Source organism: Tuber melanosporum (assembly GCF_000151645.1).
Source record: "Tuber melanosporum whole genome shotgun sequence assembly, scaffold_84, strain Mel28".
Lineage (NCBI taxonomy): Eukaryota > Fungi > Ascomycota > Pezizomycetes > Pezizales > Tuberaceae > Tuber > Tuber melanosporum.
This window is the reverse complement of record NW_003299133.1, coordinates 417,299-430,789: the sequence shown is the minus strand read 5'-3', so window position 1 is coordinate 430,789 and position 13,491 is coordinate 417,299. Positions and strand designations below refer to the sequence as shown.

The 13,491-nt window shown below is 46.2% G+C and overlaps 1 protein-coding gene; it reads right to left on the bottom strand.

Moving 5' to 3' along the window:
- Nucleotides 1-2,063: 2,063 nt before the first annotated feature.
- GSTUM_00011440001 (uncharacterized protein) lies at nucleotides 2,064-2,760 on the bottom strand (the record flags this gene model as incomplete). XM_002841924.2 has 1 exon in its annotated part: nucleotides 2,064-2,760. Exon 1 carries the CDS (start codon nucleotides 2,304-2,306, stop codon nucleotides 2,064-2,066), a length of 243 nt encoding a protein of 80 aa, XP_002841970.1. The 5' UTR covers nucleotides 2,307-2,760.
- Nucleotides 2,761-13,491: the final 10,731 nt, after the last annotated feature.

Sequence of the window (13,491 nt, the reverse complement as noted above, 5' to 3'; positions counted from 1 at the left end):
ACTCGAGTACTCGTACTTGTATAATGAGCCCTGATCCTTGCAAATTCCCCCGGAAGAAAAAGGGTAGAAGGGGGTCAGAGGAGGAAAGAAAAAGAAACGACAGGCAATTCCAATAAATTAATGCGGTGCGGATACGGCAGCCTGATACAAGAGAAAGAGATGGGAAATTTGGTACAGCAGAGTACTCGTACTCGGGTGTGTCTGTGAGAATCGGAAGGCCATTTCTGCTGACCCATACTCGAGCACCTACTCGAGTACCTGTACGAGTACAGGTCTCCGGGAGACAAGGGTTATTACTTGTATCATTGCTTTCCGATTCTTGTGGACACACACACCCGGGTACTTCGAGTACGAGTACTCGTACGGTGGTACACTACGTATTCCACGGCAAAGCGAGTCCACAATAAACGAGAATGTCCACATCATATCACACAAACAATTCCTGCCCCATAATAATCCCTCTTATGATCAGCTAGGATAAATCAAGTAATTATCATCACTCGAGCAATAGGTGCTCTCCCTCCATAAACTATCGTCACTAATAATAAACCACTGCACCTGCAGAAGATATTTAGACGATAACCTATCCCTCACCCCTCGAACGATCCGAAAAAGAAAGAAAAGAAAAGAAAGAAAGAAAAAAAAACATTCCAAATTATGATAGCATGGTAATCCAGACGCGTTAAAAATCGCATTTCCCAGAACAAAAAAAAAATGTCCCAGCATCGCCCAAGGAGATCACTCTCCCGGTTGCGAGAAAGGAAGGAAAAAAAATTTAAAAAAAAATAATTTTGTCCGTCAAGCGCGGGGTGCAACGCATACGTACCATCCATCCATCCATCCATCCATCCATCCATCCAAAACCTGCACGAAGCGTTCGTTAAAATTTAATGATTATTATCATCATCATCATCATCTCCAATGAATAAATATTTTAACACGGTACGATACTGTACAGTACAATCGATTTGGAAAAAAAGGTCGCATATGGGTAACTTGTATGTTTTTTTTCGGACGGCGGTAAAGGATCTTGGAGCAAAATTTTGCTCGTCCTGGTTATTTCACACACCGTCGGAATGAATGAATTCGAATCTGCCAAAATTACTCCAGACCCCGACTAAACTCGACCCACCCAGCACCCGGTAAACCTGCCCCCCAGAAAAAAAAAAAAAAAAAAAAAAAATCTAACGAAATAAAAATTAATAAAAATGCATCCATGTCAAAATAGCTTCCACCATTCACAAGTATGATACTTACGTATTTACTCTACTGACAAGGTATCGGTATCATACTGTACTAGTACAGTACTCGTACTATATAACCGCTCATAATCTGTTCGAGATGATATCCAAAGAACAAAGGATTAGAAAGTTATTTCCAATAATATTAGGATTTGGAAGAAGAAATATTCAATAGCTAAAAAGGATGATCCGGTCGTTGTACAGTACAGTACAGTACAGTACAGTACGAATCTCACTTCTGACCCATTATACTGACCAAAACGTCGGTAAGATTTATATTTGCTTTTCTCGAACCTTTCCAAAAACGCCCTCCCGAAAGGTCCACGAATCTCGCTGCGGGTGTTATGATACATTTTTTTGGTTAACCGGTAGTTCCTTATTTGCACCGTTCCGGCGTCCGGGGGGTTTTTTTTTTATTATTCTTTTATTTTTCGTTTCGTTTTTCAGCCCCGGCTGTACTGTACTCGTACAGTGTACTGTATCATACTTGTATGCTGCATAATTATAATATTTATTTTTTGCAAAAAATAAAATAGAATAGAATAGAATAAGCATGCGAGCAAAATTTAGGACGGATTATTTAGGACGGATTATCGATGTTTTTTTTTTTTTTTTTTTTTTTTTTTTTTTTAAAAAAAAAAGGGGGGGGGTGGAAAGTGAAAAATAAAAATAAAAAACTTGAAAGCACTCTATTCTAGACCAGTAACGCATGGTCATCAAGTTTTACCGGTTCATTCCTTGATTATCTGGCCCTTTTCTCTTGCCCCCCTCCCCTTTTCCGGGTCACAGTGAATAGGGTACGAGTATGATACAAACGAAGCACTATCGCTTGACGCTGACATAACTAACTAAACTACCGGTACCGGTAAACCCCCCCCCCACCCGTTCGCTCGCTCCATCCTTTGTTTTTTTTCGGAAGAACCTTTTCCCCTTGCCTGCTCCATCTATCTGCATGGGAAGGATTTGTCGCGTAACCGTGCGGGGGCCTAGACTGGACTTGATGGTCCAATATTTTTCAGCACTGCCATCGTTCGGGTGAATAACCCTTCCTTCCTTACTTCCCATCCTTCGAATCCTCCAGCGAGTACAGTAAGCGTTTGGAATTTCCAGTTATCATAGTTAGTATACAATACTGTGATCAGGGCTTCCTCCTCCATACATTACGTTATGATACATGACAATGCCCCCTCCCTTCCCTCCGGTGAATCTCGCCCAACCCTTCACCCACCATCACCGAGGAAAGGAAAGACGACGACCGGGAAAAGGATGGGGGAGAGGGGAGTAAGCAAAGAAGGTAGAAGTGGGCCATCTGAAAAAAATTGCGCGAATAGGCACTTCACGCGCACACTCACTCACTCACTCGCCCGCAGCACACCCGCATGCGTTGGGCCAGCACTGCTATGCTAAGTAGGCCGGTGATTGAAATCACAATTATTATTATTGCATCGCCAGATCTCGGTAGGGCCCAAAATGACCTGCGGCGTTGGTGCGCGCGGCATGGGTTGCTGTTGCTGTCAAGGCCAGGTTTAATTAATATTACACCACCCAGTCCATCTCCGAGTGATGGCTAGTGCAAATCGTTATTTGGCTTCGTTTGAAGCGTGACACCGAAAAGTGACCATGGCTCCGGAGACGAGGCGATGGAGGAAGGGGTATGTCTAGCATTGTCAATGTGCCTTTTTTACCCTCCCTCCCTCCCTCTTTTCTTCTCTCGACGGGGGAGGGATGTTGAGATGTGTGCTGTACAGTACTATATTCGTGTGATACCGCACTGTACGAGTAGAATGCTGCAAGTTGCTATTCCCCGGCTAGATTGACAACTCGGAGCTAATGCATCATATCAGGTGCTCGACAAGTTGGGTGAGTGGGTTCGGTGCGGGACGGTGGAATCGAACCGGCCACTCTGGCTCAACGTAGAGTAAAAGCCTAGCGGGTCGTTCAGTCTCAATAACGCTTGGGCAAAAGAAAAAGAAAAAGAAAAAGATGTCTGATGCCGAATCTCCGCTCTGGTGCATGATTAGCTGATCAAGCCTGAGGGTTGGGGATATGTACTGTGCTGTATCATACTTGTCAGCACAGTGCAAGCAAAGCATGGTATACCGCGGTTCCCAATATGGTTGTCGTCGTGGAGTGGGAAATTTTTTCGAGATTTTTTGTTTCCTTTTAGCGTTTACTAGCTTGAAACCCCCCAAAGCAATGTTTCGGGGTTTTGACCGCCTCCCCCCCCAGCTCTTGAAGACTTGATCTCGGGCCTGACTTCGTATGATATCATAATATGGAAGGAGGCAAGTTGATGGAAGATACCTGGGGGTGTCAACGTTGTGTGGGGCCGTCAAAACCACCGAACGCCTACCGGAACCGCAGTTTTCGATCAAATACGCCGGGGAAAAAAAATATAAAATATTATTATTGAATTTGCATATGCGACAGCCGTGCTAAGGGTCGCAATAAGTTGCTGTAAGGCCAATTAACTAATCAACGGACGAAAAGAGAGCAGCACCCAGATCAAACCATGGGGGTAATATCTGCCCCGAAGACACCTTACCTTTAACGAGCGCGCAAAGCCATTTAGTCGCCAGAAGAACACGCCATGATCATAAGACACCTCACCCGACCCTCCTTCCAACCACCTAAGCAACAAAGAAGGAAGGAACCAGGTGGAAGCAAAGAATGACAGGGGGGAAAGCCCTTAATCTATGTTATCAAGTTGATGGGGTAATATGATTTAGACTTAAATGCGCCGTAAGGCCGCATAGATATCAATAGCAAAGCCACTTATGCTTTGAAAAAGTGGTACAGCACACGTCCGAGGCTACAGGCACCCGAACCTAGGACCAAAAATTCGTATGGCAGATTGTCTATGGACATGTGAGCGCCCATGCTAAGTTCAGATGCCAACGTTCAGGTACTTCTTGCCAGGGACGAGAAGTTTGTCCGAGGCACAGCACAGCCGAAACAACAGAATAAGGGACGCAGCTCGGAATCCGGAAAGCTTTGCGAAATATAGTTGTCGTTGAAGCCTTGTTGTACAGTACTGTACTACAAGTAGTATTACGGCATCGTGCCGACTTGCCAGATCAACCGATGTCCACTATACACACGCGAGCCAGTCAAGTTAGTGCTAAAGAAAGGTATCATGGAAAAGCGAAAGAAAAAATCCACAGTGAAGGGAAATAAATAGAAGACACAGTAACAGTAATTCTCACCCGGAACTGTACTAGTACAGTACTGTGCTGTACGGGTATCTCGCTAACAGATTGGGGTCCGCCAAATTTCCCCCACCGAGCTGCACTATCGGCCAACTCCTCAAACGCGCCCCTTGAAATAACATCACCCCCACCCTAGGGAGGAGGGGAAAAGGCTCACCGGTCACCGGTACCAGCCACAATCCTATCGTCGTTGGCAAGCTTAGGGCAGCCGGTGTGGCATTTGGCGAATTTGCATGAGGACAGAACGTATCCGCCGATTGATCTCCTGCGAGGTATTACAACCCGGCATGACAGGATAAGCATGATGTAAACGAGATGAGTTCGTGCTGAACTGTGTTGCTCCTAACAATAGGTAAATTGGGTACGGTACTGAAGTCACCTCAAGTTGCCCGCCCTGACCACCATCATCATCAAGTCACAAAAAATCAGCAAGGCTTCAGATGGTGAGGGCACTAAGTTTACCAGGTAAAACGCAAGGCGGATTAGCGAGGTCTTGTATGATATTGCTTCTGCTTCAGTCAGTCCGGTCAGTACGGTAGCCAGCAACTGCAAACAAAAAGAAAAAAAGGAAAACACCCACATTCCAGTGATGGCTTCGGTGCCTACAGTAAGTGGGCTTTGACAGCTGAGGTGCAGAACCCGTGTACGAGTACCGTACCAGTATCATACTGTACGCGGGTGCCCGTATATCCGATGACATACCTAACCCTTGTCTCTGGGGGCGATCATGGGATCGGGAGAAATGGTTTTCCGGCTTTTACTGACACCCAAGCACTGTGTTGCACTCGAGTATTAGCTGGGGCTCAGGAGGATTGTGATCTGCAAGGGACTGCGGCCCTCGGTTTGTCCGTATTACATATGATACAACTCTTGATGCCTGAGGCAGGCTCCAATGTGAGAGAGTAATAAATGAGTAAAACATGTGCCCGTACCAGCCGTATCATAAGGAATATCATATTAAACATAAATACCTGCAGCCGTACGGTCTGTAAGAGAAGGTACAAGTACTGCACAGTAAGCGAGGGGGGGGGGATGAGATAATAATAAAAAAAGTAAAATAAGGTTCTCTCATTCAGACATTCTTTCTGGTTGGGATTTACCTATTTTCTTTTTTCCGTTCTAGCCCTTGGCGAGAAAGACAGTCCCGGTGATACGAGTAGAACCTTCGCTACCAACCTTTTCGCTTGATCCGCGAATAGAGCCGTGCCACAATCGGTGTGCATCGCACAAAAAAAACAATAAAGTGAACCATTGGAGAATTTTGGCCCCCGCCGTTACAATGAGACTTGCTGTTGAAAATTTTTGACCTATCATACCGTCTCAAAAGGGAAGTGGCTTTAAGAACCCGTCCTTAGTACTGTACGAGTACTCGTACAAGTATGATAGAACAATATTTTCCACTCAAGAGCCAATGAAAGTCTGAGTCGAGTAGAGGGAGTTAATAACTGCGAAGATGTCATCCATCCAAGCATCTCTCTTGGATGAGCAGACCCGATCCTACTTGTAAGAATCTAAATGTAAAATTTCCACATACCGTAACTCACTACTATACCCGAGCGTAACCCGCAATCCATACTCGCAAATTAGAGAGGGGTCTCTCCTCCCAGCGTCTGTACGAGTACAGTCGGTCAATCACGATTGATAGTGACGGATACCTGCGCAATCCCAACTCCCGCCAACCACACTAGCAATCCATTTCCTATCACTCGGACGTTCATTCCGCATGACTTCGGTACCACCGAGATCACCACGACCACCTGCAAAAACTAGAGTAATCGAACCGTGCACTACCCTAAGTAGTCGAGAATTGCCCACTTTCGGAAAGGGGTGAGAAAAGCGCTTCCCTCCGAGAGAGACATGAAAAAAAAAAAAAAAAAAAAAAAATCAGACGTTACCGAAGGAGGCAACTCCAACGACATGGAGACATGCCGTAGATACTTGGTTCGTTCATTCGAGTTTGTACTCGTACTTGTTCTATACGTAGATCCATACTCCTTACCCGAGTAACAACGGCCGGCTGGCGATCCAGCCTAACTAGAAGCAAATCTCAAACTTGACAACTACCGTAGACGTGCAGCGATTATTGGACACGGGTGGCTGGTAAAATGTTATACCGAGAGCGTAGCACAAGAACCCAGCTCATGCACTACGGTATCTCCCCATTCCGCCATATAACTCACAAGAGCGCTGGTTATGAGTGCCACAGCCATTAACTAGCGTGCAGCACTCACACAAACCCTCGAGCACCCCCATAAGAGTCAGCGAACACTTACGGTAGTTAATCATGTCAACCCGCAAAATAATCCCTACCCTGCGCGAAAACACCTTCCTCTCGGGCACTAGCACCGCAAAAGCAACATCCGTCATGTCACGCAACATGAAACCCACCCTTGATATCGAGATCAAAAGGTAAATCACCAACCTCGTTAATCGTAACTTTCCTTCCTCCTTCCCCCTTAGCACTTGCATGCATTGCGCATCCCCCCTCCCAAGATCGAAAACAAAAATGGCAACCCCAGAATAGGCTCAAGTTGCATCAAATGGTAAAATCATAACAACAAATAATTAAATCCCCGTCATATTGCGGGTATCGAGCTGCCGCAATGAAATTCCTCCTCCACGAGCGAGCTCGGTCGTTTCAATCCCACCCCATGGTGAAACCCGCATTTTCATGATCCTATGATGGCTCCGTACTGCAGGTTTCTCCCACAGCCATGGGAGGGATTGGTAGTAGGTGCTAGATGCGGCGACATCTGTGATGATTGCACCGTTCTCAAGTACGGTGGCTTGCTAGATTGCCCGCCGGTTCGGTGTGATTGTCCTTGGCACGTTTACTTGCTTGCCTGTCCCCCCTGCTAGCAGGATTGAGACAACAGTGCTATACCTTAATTGTTTGATTCTTGATATATCGACTCCGGGAATAGTATCGGCACTATATCACATATTTCGATAAACCTGGAATTATAGCATGAGGAAGCCCCTTATCCTCCGCCGGCCGGAACGCAATGCGAAGATAGATATCAAACCAACGAATGAACGCTGCATTAAGCTCAAGTTGAACAAACGGGAAATCTCTCAAAATGGCCGGATAGGGGCAAGGATCTAATATTCCCTAACACAATCGAAATGCCATCTAAGGCCAGGATAGATCGGTTCTTTTTTCCGTAACAAGACTCGCTTGTTGACTGCTCCCCGTGCATCGGGTGATCCCCGAGGCTATTTTGTTCCGGTGGCAGGCGGGCATTGAGGGAGGTTATAATTCCTCCGAGAGGTATGGGGAGAGGCGGGTGTTTTGAATAGTATTAGGAGATGATGTAAAATTAGGTGCGGCCCCTCCCGGAGAGGCATGATCATGGCTGTTGCTTGGGCGTTGGTCAGGAGAGGTCTGGGACAGACTGCTGGCATTGGACTTTGGCTGGCAGTGGTGTTACTCGATTACTCCTCCAGAGCTACCTATTCTCTCACAAACTCGGATGGGTACTTGAGAGTAAGTGGTGGGACGATTGCCCCGTTATCCATCATGTACTCTTACAAACAGGCAAAAGACAGCATTCCAAAGTCTGATACAGTATCGTGTATATCCTACCCTTCCACCTGCCAAAACCCACCCAACACACACACACACACCGCACCAGAAAAACCCCAAAACAGACGAACGCGAACGCAAAAAAAAAAAAAAAAAAAAAAAAATTACAAATTTAATCAACCCCTTGGAAATAAACCCCCCCCGTGCCACGTGGCTGACTCATTAGTCAATCCTTACTCCATCAATTTCTAATGTAGCCAGCTCTCACCGATTTTACCGGCTAGCGTATTCGCCTCGTGTGACGTAACCTGGAAATGATCCGGGTTACCTCCCTTGCGTCTGAACTTCCACCGGAAAAATATAGTACAACATTGTGCAACATTCCAATCTACTACATCCTGACGAACCCTACTACTATAGCGGTCAGGAAGAGTTTGGGGGGTGTCGGGGGGGGTTCTAGATTTGCTGTTGCTGAGTAAGGTGCCTACCGTCGGGGAGAGAGGTCACGTATCATATTAGGGGAAGCTTAAGTGGACCGAGGCAGGATGTGAAGCAAATCTGCCTTTCGTTCTTGTTTCGCCTATATCCAAGACGACAACGATCAGTCATGGCGGTGAGGAGGGGGGAGATGTGTTCTCTCTTGGGGGCCCCCAAGTTTCCCATCTATCAAGACACCCCATAGTGCATCTCCACACTTCGTTTCATTTACACCCTGCAGCGCAAGATAATGATCCCAATGCGGGAACTCGACAAGAACCGGCCGACACTACCAAGGGTGCTCATGATAGTGATATTGATGGAAGGGGATCTAAAGTGTGGTGGAAAAGTATGGTAAGTTGGACCAAGGCAAGGTCACGAAGCGGGCATACACGTGCACGGACCTTGTGATCCGAGGAAGTCTGTTGATAGAGTGATGGTATGTGTGATATCGTGTCGATTGCTTCACACTATGTTTCCACCGCGGACAATCAACACATGTCTCGTATGCACCCCCTCCCCCGCCCGCCTTGAAGAGGGGAAGCGGATACATATAGTATATACAGATAAAAATAGTTCCGCATTGAAAGCGAATTCAGGAGAAACGAGGATTTCTGAAGTCTGGAGATATTGAGTCAGGAATGTACAGTACCGGTAACGCGAAAAACTAGAGACAAGAGAGAGATGTAGAGATATTTCTGGTAGTCGATGTCATAAGGAACTTGAAACCAGCCACAGAATCATGTTTCACCCATCTGCAGAAAGCGAGAAAGAGGCTTTCAAACTAATGCTCAACCTTGCTATTTGCTCATATGTTTATACTTATTTTTATCCTTCATGTTATCGTCCCCGGCCCCGTTCCGTTATGGAGGCCCTAGAAGCTGTCCAACAATCGTGTGATTTATAAACCACGTTTGTTTCGCACCCACAAAAGCAATGTGAGTACTAGTAGTAGTAGTGTCCCAAAAGTATGCATAAAAGCATTGCAAATTTGATACCCCATTCAAGAACACGCGCCTAGACGAAGACGCAGCCTCAGGAAGCTTAAAACTCTTGAATGACCTAGGCAAGTGAGAGGAGCTATGCAGTTGACAAACTGATTACCTGATAATCAACGGTCTAGCTTAGCTGCTATAGCCACAGCCAAAGCTGCGAAGGTATCATAATCCGCATGGGCTATGCAATATTTTAGGAACATCTCAAACCGGTCAACCAATGCCCAGAATGAAAGATAGAAAACTTGTTGATGCATCCTATCTACCCACCTTCCTTAAAAATTCATGGACAAAGCCCCCCTCTGCTTACCGCATTGAAAAACCCCTAACCTTCCAGAAAGATTCCGAAACGGAATGTTTTCCCAAACCGCACATTTTCTTTTGTTGTCCCCCCCTCCCCCTCCCCCTCGCCCCTTGACAAAAAGTTGATTATCGATAAGCAGCGAGGTAGGGAAAGAAGTCGCTTGCATTTTCCTGCATTCCCGCTTGGTTGCCTGGTTGGTAAGTACTGCACTGCATAGCGCAGGAGCAGAACATGCCCAGACTCGTCAATTAGTCTGGCGGTTACGGCTGTAATTATCAGAATGAAAAAGGAAAGAAAAAAAACCACCGTTGCTAAACGCGGGAATTTATCGGAATGTCCGATACTGCGCTCATTGTCTGTCTATCTGTCTCTCTGTCTGCCTCTGCAGATCAAGCGGGCGGGCGGGCGAAGAAGGTTAAGTGAATGATAGCTTGTTTGTAAGCCACCTCCTTCTCTCCATCTAATTCCCCCATCCACGGATGCAAGTAATTTAATGCTCGACAACCACTTCAGCACACCCATCATATCATACATACTCGTACCAAGGTTCTGCCAATCTTGACCAGCATGATTTCCCCCTTCATCATTGGCACCGGGAAAAAAAAAAAAAAAGAAAAAAGATTTCTTCTCGATTCGCATGGCTATCTATGGGGTAGCTTGCAGTTAAAACTTGGGAGAGTAGCGGGAAGGGGAGTTGGTAGAAAGAGAGCGAGAGGCGGGGAAGGAAGGACGATACCGGTACTGCACAGTACTCCATCCATGTGGGTTGTTTATTGTGTGGGCAATTGCATATAGCATAGCATAGCATACACGCATGCAATGCATGTATGTTCATCCGTTGATACGGTAACCTTGCGCTGGGCACGTAAACTCTACTCGTACATACAGTACATTCCAGAAGCACTGGCAATTTCTTGTACAGTACATACAGCGAAGAGTACATACAAGACGTACTGTAAAGGTAATTTCAGCAGGGGGTAACACGAGAACGCTTACTAGCGTGTGCACGGTAGAGTACAGTACAGGTATCAGAACTTTGAGTTTATTTGTTCATCGGTTTCGAAAGACTTCCAGGTAGTTGGCGGTTGTGGGGGGGGGGGAAGAGGTGTAAGTATCCACTATCAACCCATGGTTGATAGATTAATACTGTGCTCCTGACTCTTACGTGGTGGAGCCGATACGATGCGTACCAGTGGTAAATGAGTGCAGAGCGCGCAGAATTCCAATTCGGCCGGCCCTTGGCACAATTAGGGAAGTGTGATAATCCCAGACCACATAACTTATACCAGTGTTGGAATTGATAGCACTCAGCTTGGTTCCAGAATCTTTCCCCTCCTCTCTCTCTCTCTCCTGTGATCCCTACCGGTACTCGAGCACTTGGCAGCGATGGCTTAACTAACCCCTTGGGATGAAAGTCGTTTCGTAGGGGAAGGAGTACGGTATGATATCTTCATTTGCTCCTCCCTCCCAGGCAAGTACCATATCCAGAAAAGAAAGACAGGGAATCCCAAGATATATGGGCAAAAAAAAATTAAAAAAAATCCGTGCGTAATCTAAGCGCCCATGAAAACTCATGACTTCTTGCCCGGGATGAGTGTCCAGCTACCGTACCTTAGCTATCATAGCCATCCAGGTGGCCGGAGCAGAGCAGAGTAGAGTACAGTTGTTCAGAACGCCAAACCTTGACTCCAGGACCAAATGCACCCGTATCCCTCACATGCTGCTCTCTTCTCTTCCCAATCCGAAGAAAGAAAGATCGTCAATGCCCCGTTGGGAAGTTCAAATTTCAAGTCTAGCCTTACCGGTAATTACTGCCACAGATATTTCCTAAAAAAATAAAAAATAAAAAATACAGTGGCCATCCCGCCCATACCGGTGTTATTATACTGAACTGATACCGGTATGTTCACCAGCCTCCCCCCTGACCGATAGGAATCAGGCAGTGCGTCCTTTATTATCACCTGGGCATACGATACTGGAGCCGTGAGTACTCGGTGCTTTCTCAAAAATCAGATGCAAAATACCCGAGTCCTCTTTCCTTTTTTTTTTTTGCAATTCAGTGGTTCTAGGCTCCGCTTGGAGACTAGCGAAACGATAGATTATCGCACAGGTTTGTCAAACTTTAGGACATGACGACGGTGGCCGAACTGGAGATTATATCTGTCGGGGATTAAAGAGATATCATAGAAACCAACGACCAAAACTCGAAAAGCAATCCCATTTCCCGCCACTACTTCTGCATAGTTATCCCAGACTGCCGGTGCAGAACAGCAAGAGGTATCATAGCCGGAACCCCACCCCACCAATACCGAAGGCTAAATCCCCGAGGAAACACCTCGGGCCTACTTAACTTGATTAAACTGGAGTCAAAAAAAAAAAAAAAAAAAAAAACCTCACATTTGGAATCGCATACTAAAAGCATTCGTCACCCGTAGTCCACTGTATCTACTTTCTCATCCGGAATGTACTCGAGTACAAGTGTAAGATACCGATACCATACATGGGACAGAAGAGAGAACCAGAAAAGAAAGAAGAAAAGGTATGAAAGTAAACACGAGACAATATAACACGTGGAGTTGTTGAACTTACAAGTACTAGTACCTCCCTCGTCTCGACTTGTCCCTTACAGTACTAGCGCAGCACTTGCCGAGATACCGTGTATTCCCGAATATCATAATTTAAATAATCGACCCCGTCAAAACAGATCCACAGATTCACGGGTGTCAGGAAGGAAGCAAGGAAGCAAGCCCATACAGTACTATAATCCTTCACTTTTTTTCTTCTTTTCTCCCTTCCTTCCATTCTCCCACTTTACCATTTCCCTTGACCCCGCTGCAGCTCACAAGCACAATCTACGGTATGCGTGATTGGTCAACAACAACCCCAAGCTCAAGATGGGGTCCTTTATGGAAGCGTGAAGCGCGCTTCTTATCCCATTTCTCATTCCTCCTCCTCCCCTTCTACTGTACGGTGTGATACTTCCCCCGCACCCCCTGCCAGGAACCCAACCCATTGCTCCTTACGCAAGTGGCAGTACTCTATTCGCTGTGAAAGCTACATCGTCATCATAAATAAGACCCTGAAAAAAAAAAGAATGAAAGATGAAAAAAACCTGAAATCCAAGTCGAAGTCTGCCATTATTATTGCCCGGTCTTTTGTCACCGGGAAAAAAAAAAAAAAGATAGAGTATGGTAGGTACGGTAGCAAGTAAGAAAGGACAAAAAGTCATGTCTGTTGTGAGTTGGGTTGAGCTTTGAGGGAGACTGTGAGCGGCGACCGAGGGAACCACGCGCAGCATAGTACCGTACTCGTACAGTACCGGCAGTACGCAGACAACTAGGGTATTGAAACGCCCGTTCCGCCGAATATCCACGGAGCTCACAATGTCATTGTAAGTAGAGTCAGCTTGATGCGTTGATTACTGTACACTACCGGTACCGTACCGTACTGCCCGTGCTGGTACTCGAGTATGCTGGTGCGGTGTTCGTTCATCACACTCGCCGGTAGTCATTAAATGTGCTTTATTACATTTGTCGTTACATCAACTTCACGCCTAGAGGGTTCTATAAGGACTCGTTTTTCCCTTGAAGTTGTTGCCTAGCGAGTTAATGAGGGCACGATAGTAGTACAGTATAGTACTGTAACAGTCGCAGTGGGTTGGCTCATGTGAATATTCCCCGGCTATGCTCGTCACCCGGTGCATTACCCCGCTGGAGGGAAACGCTAGCACGAATGTTGG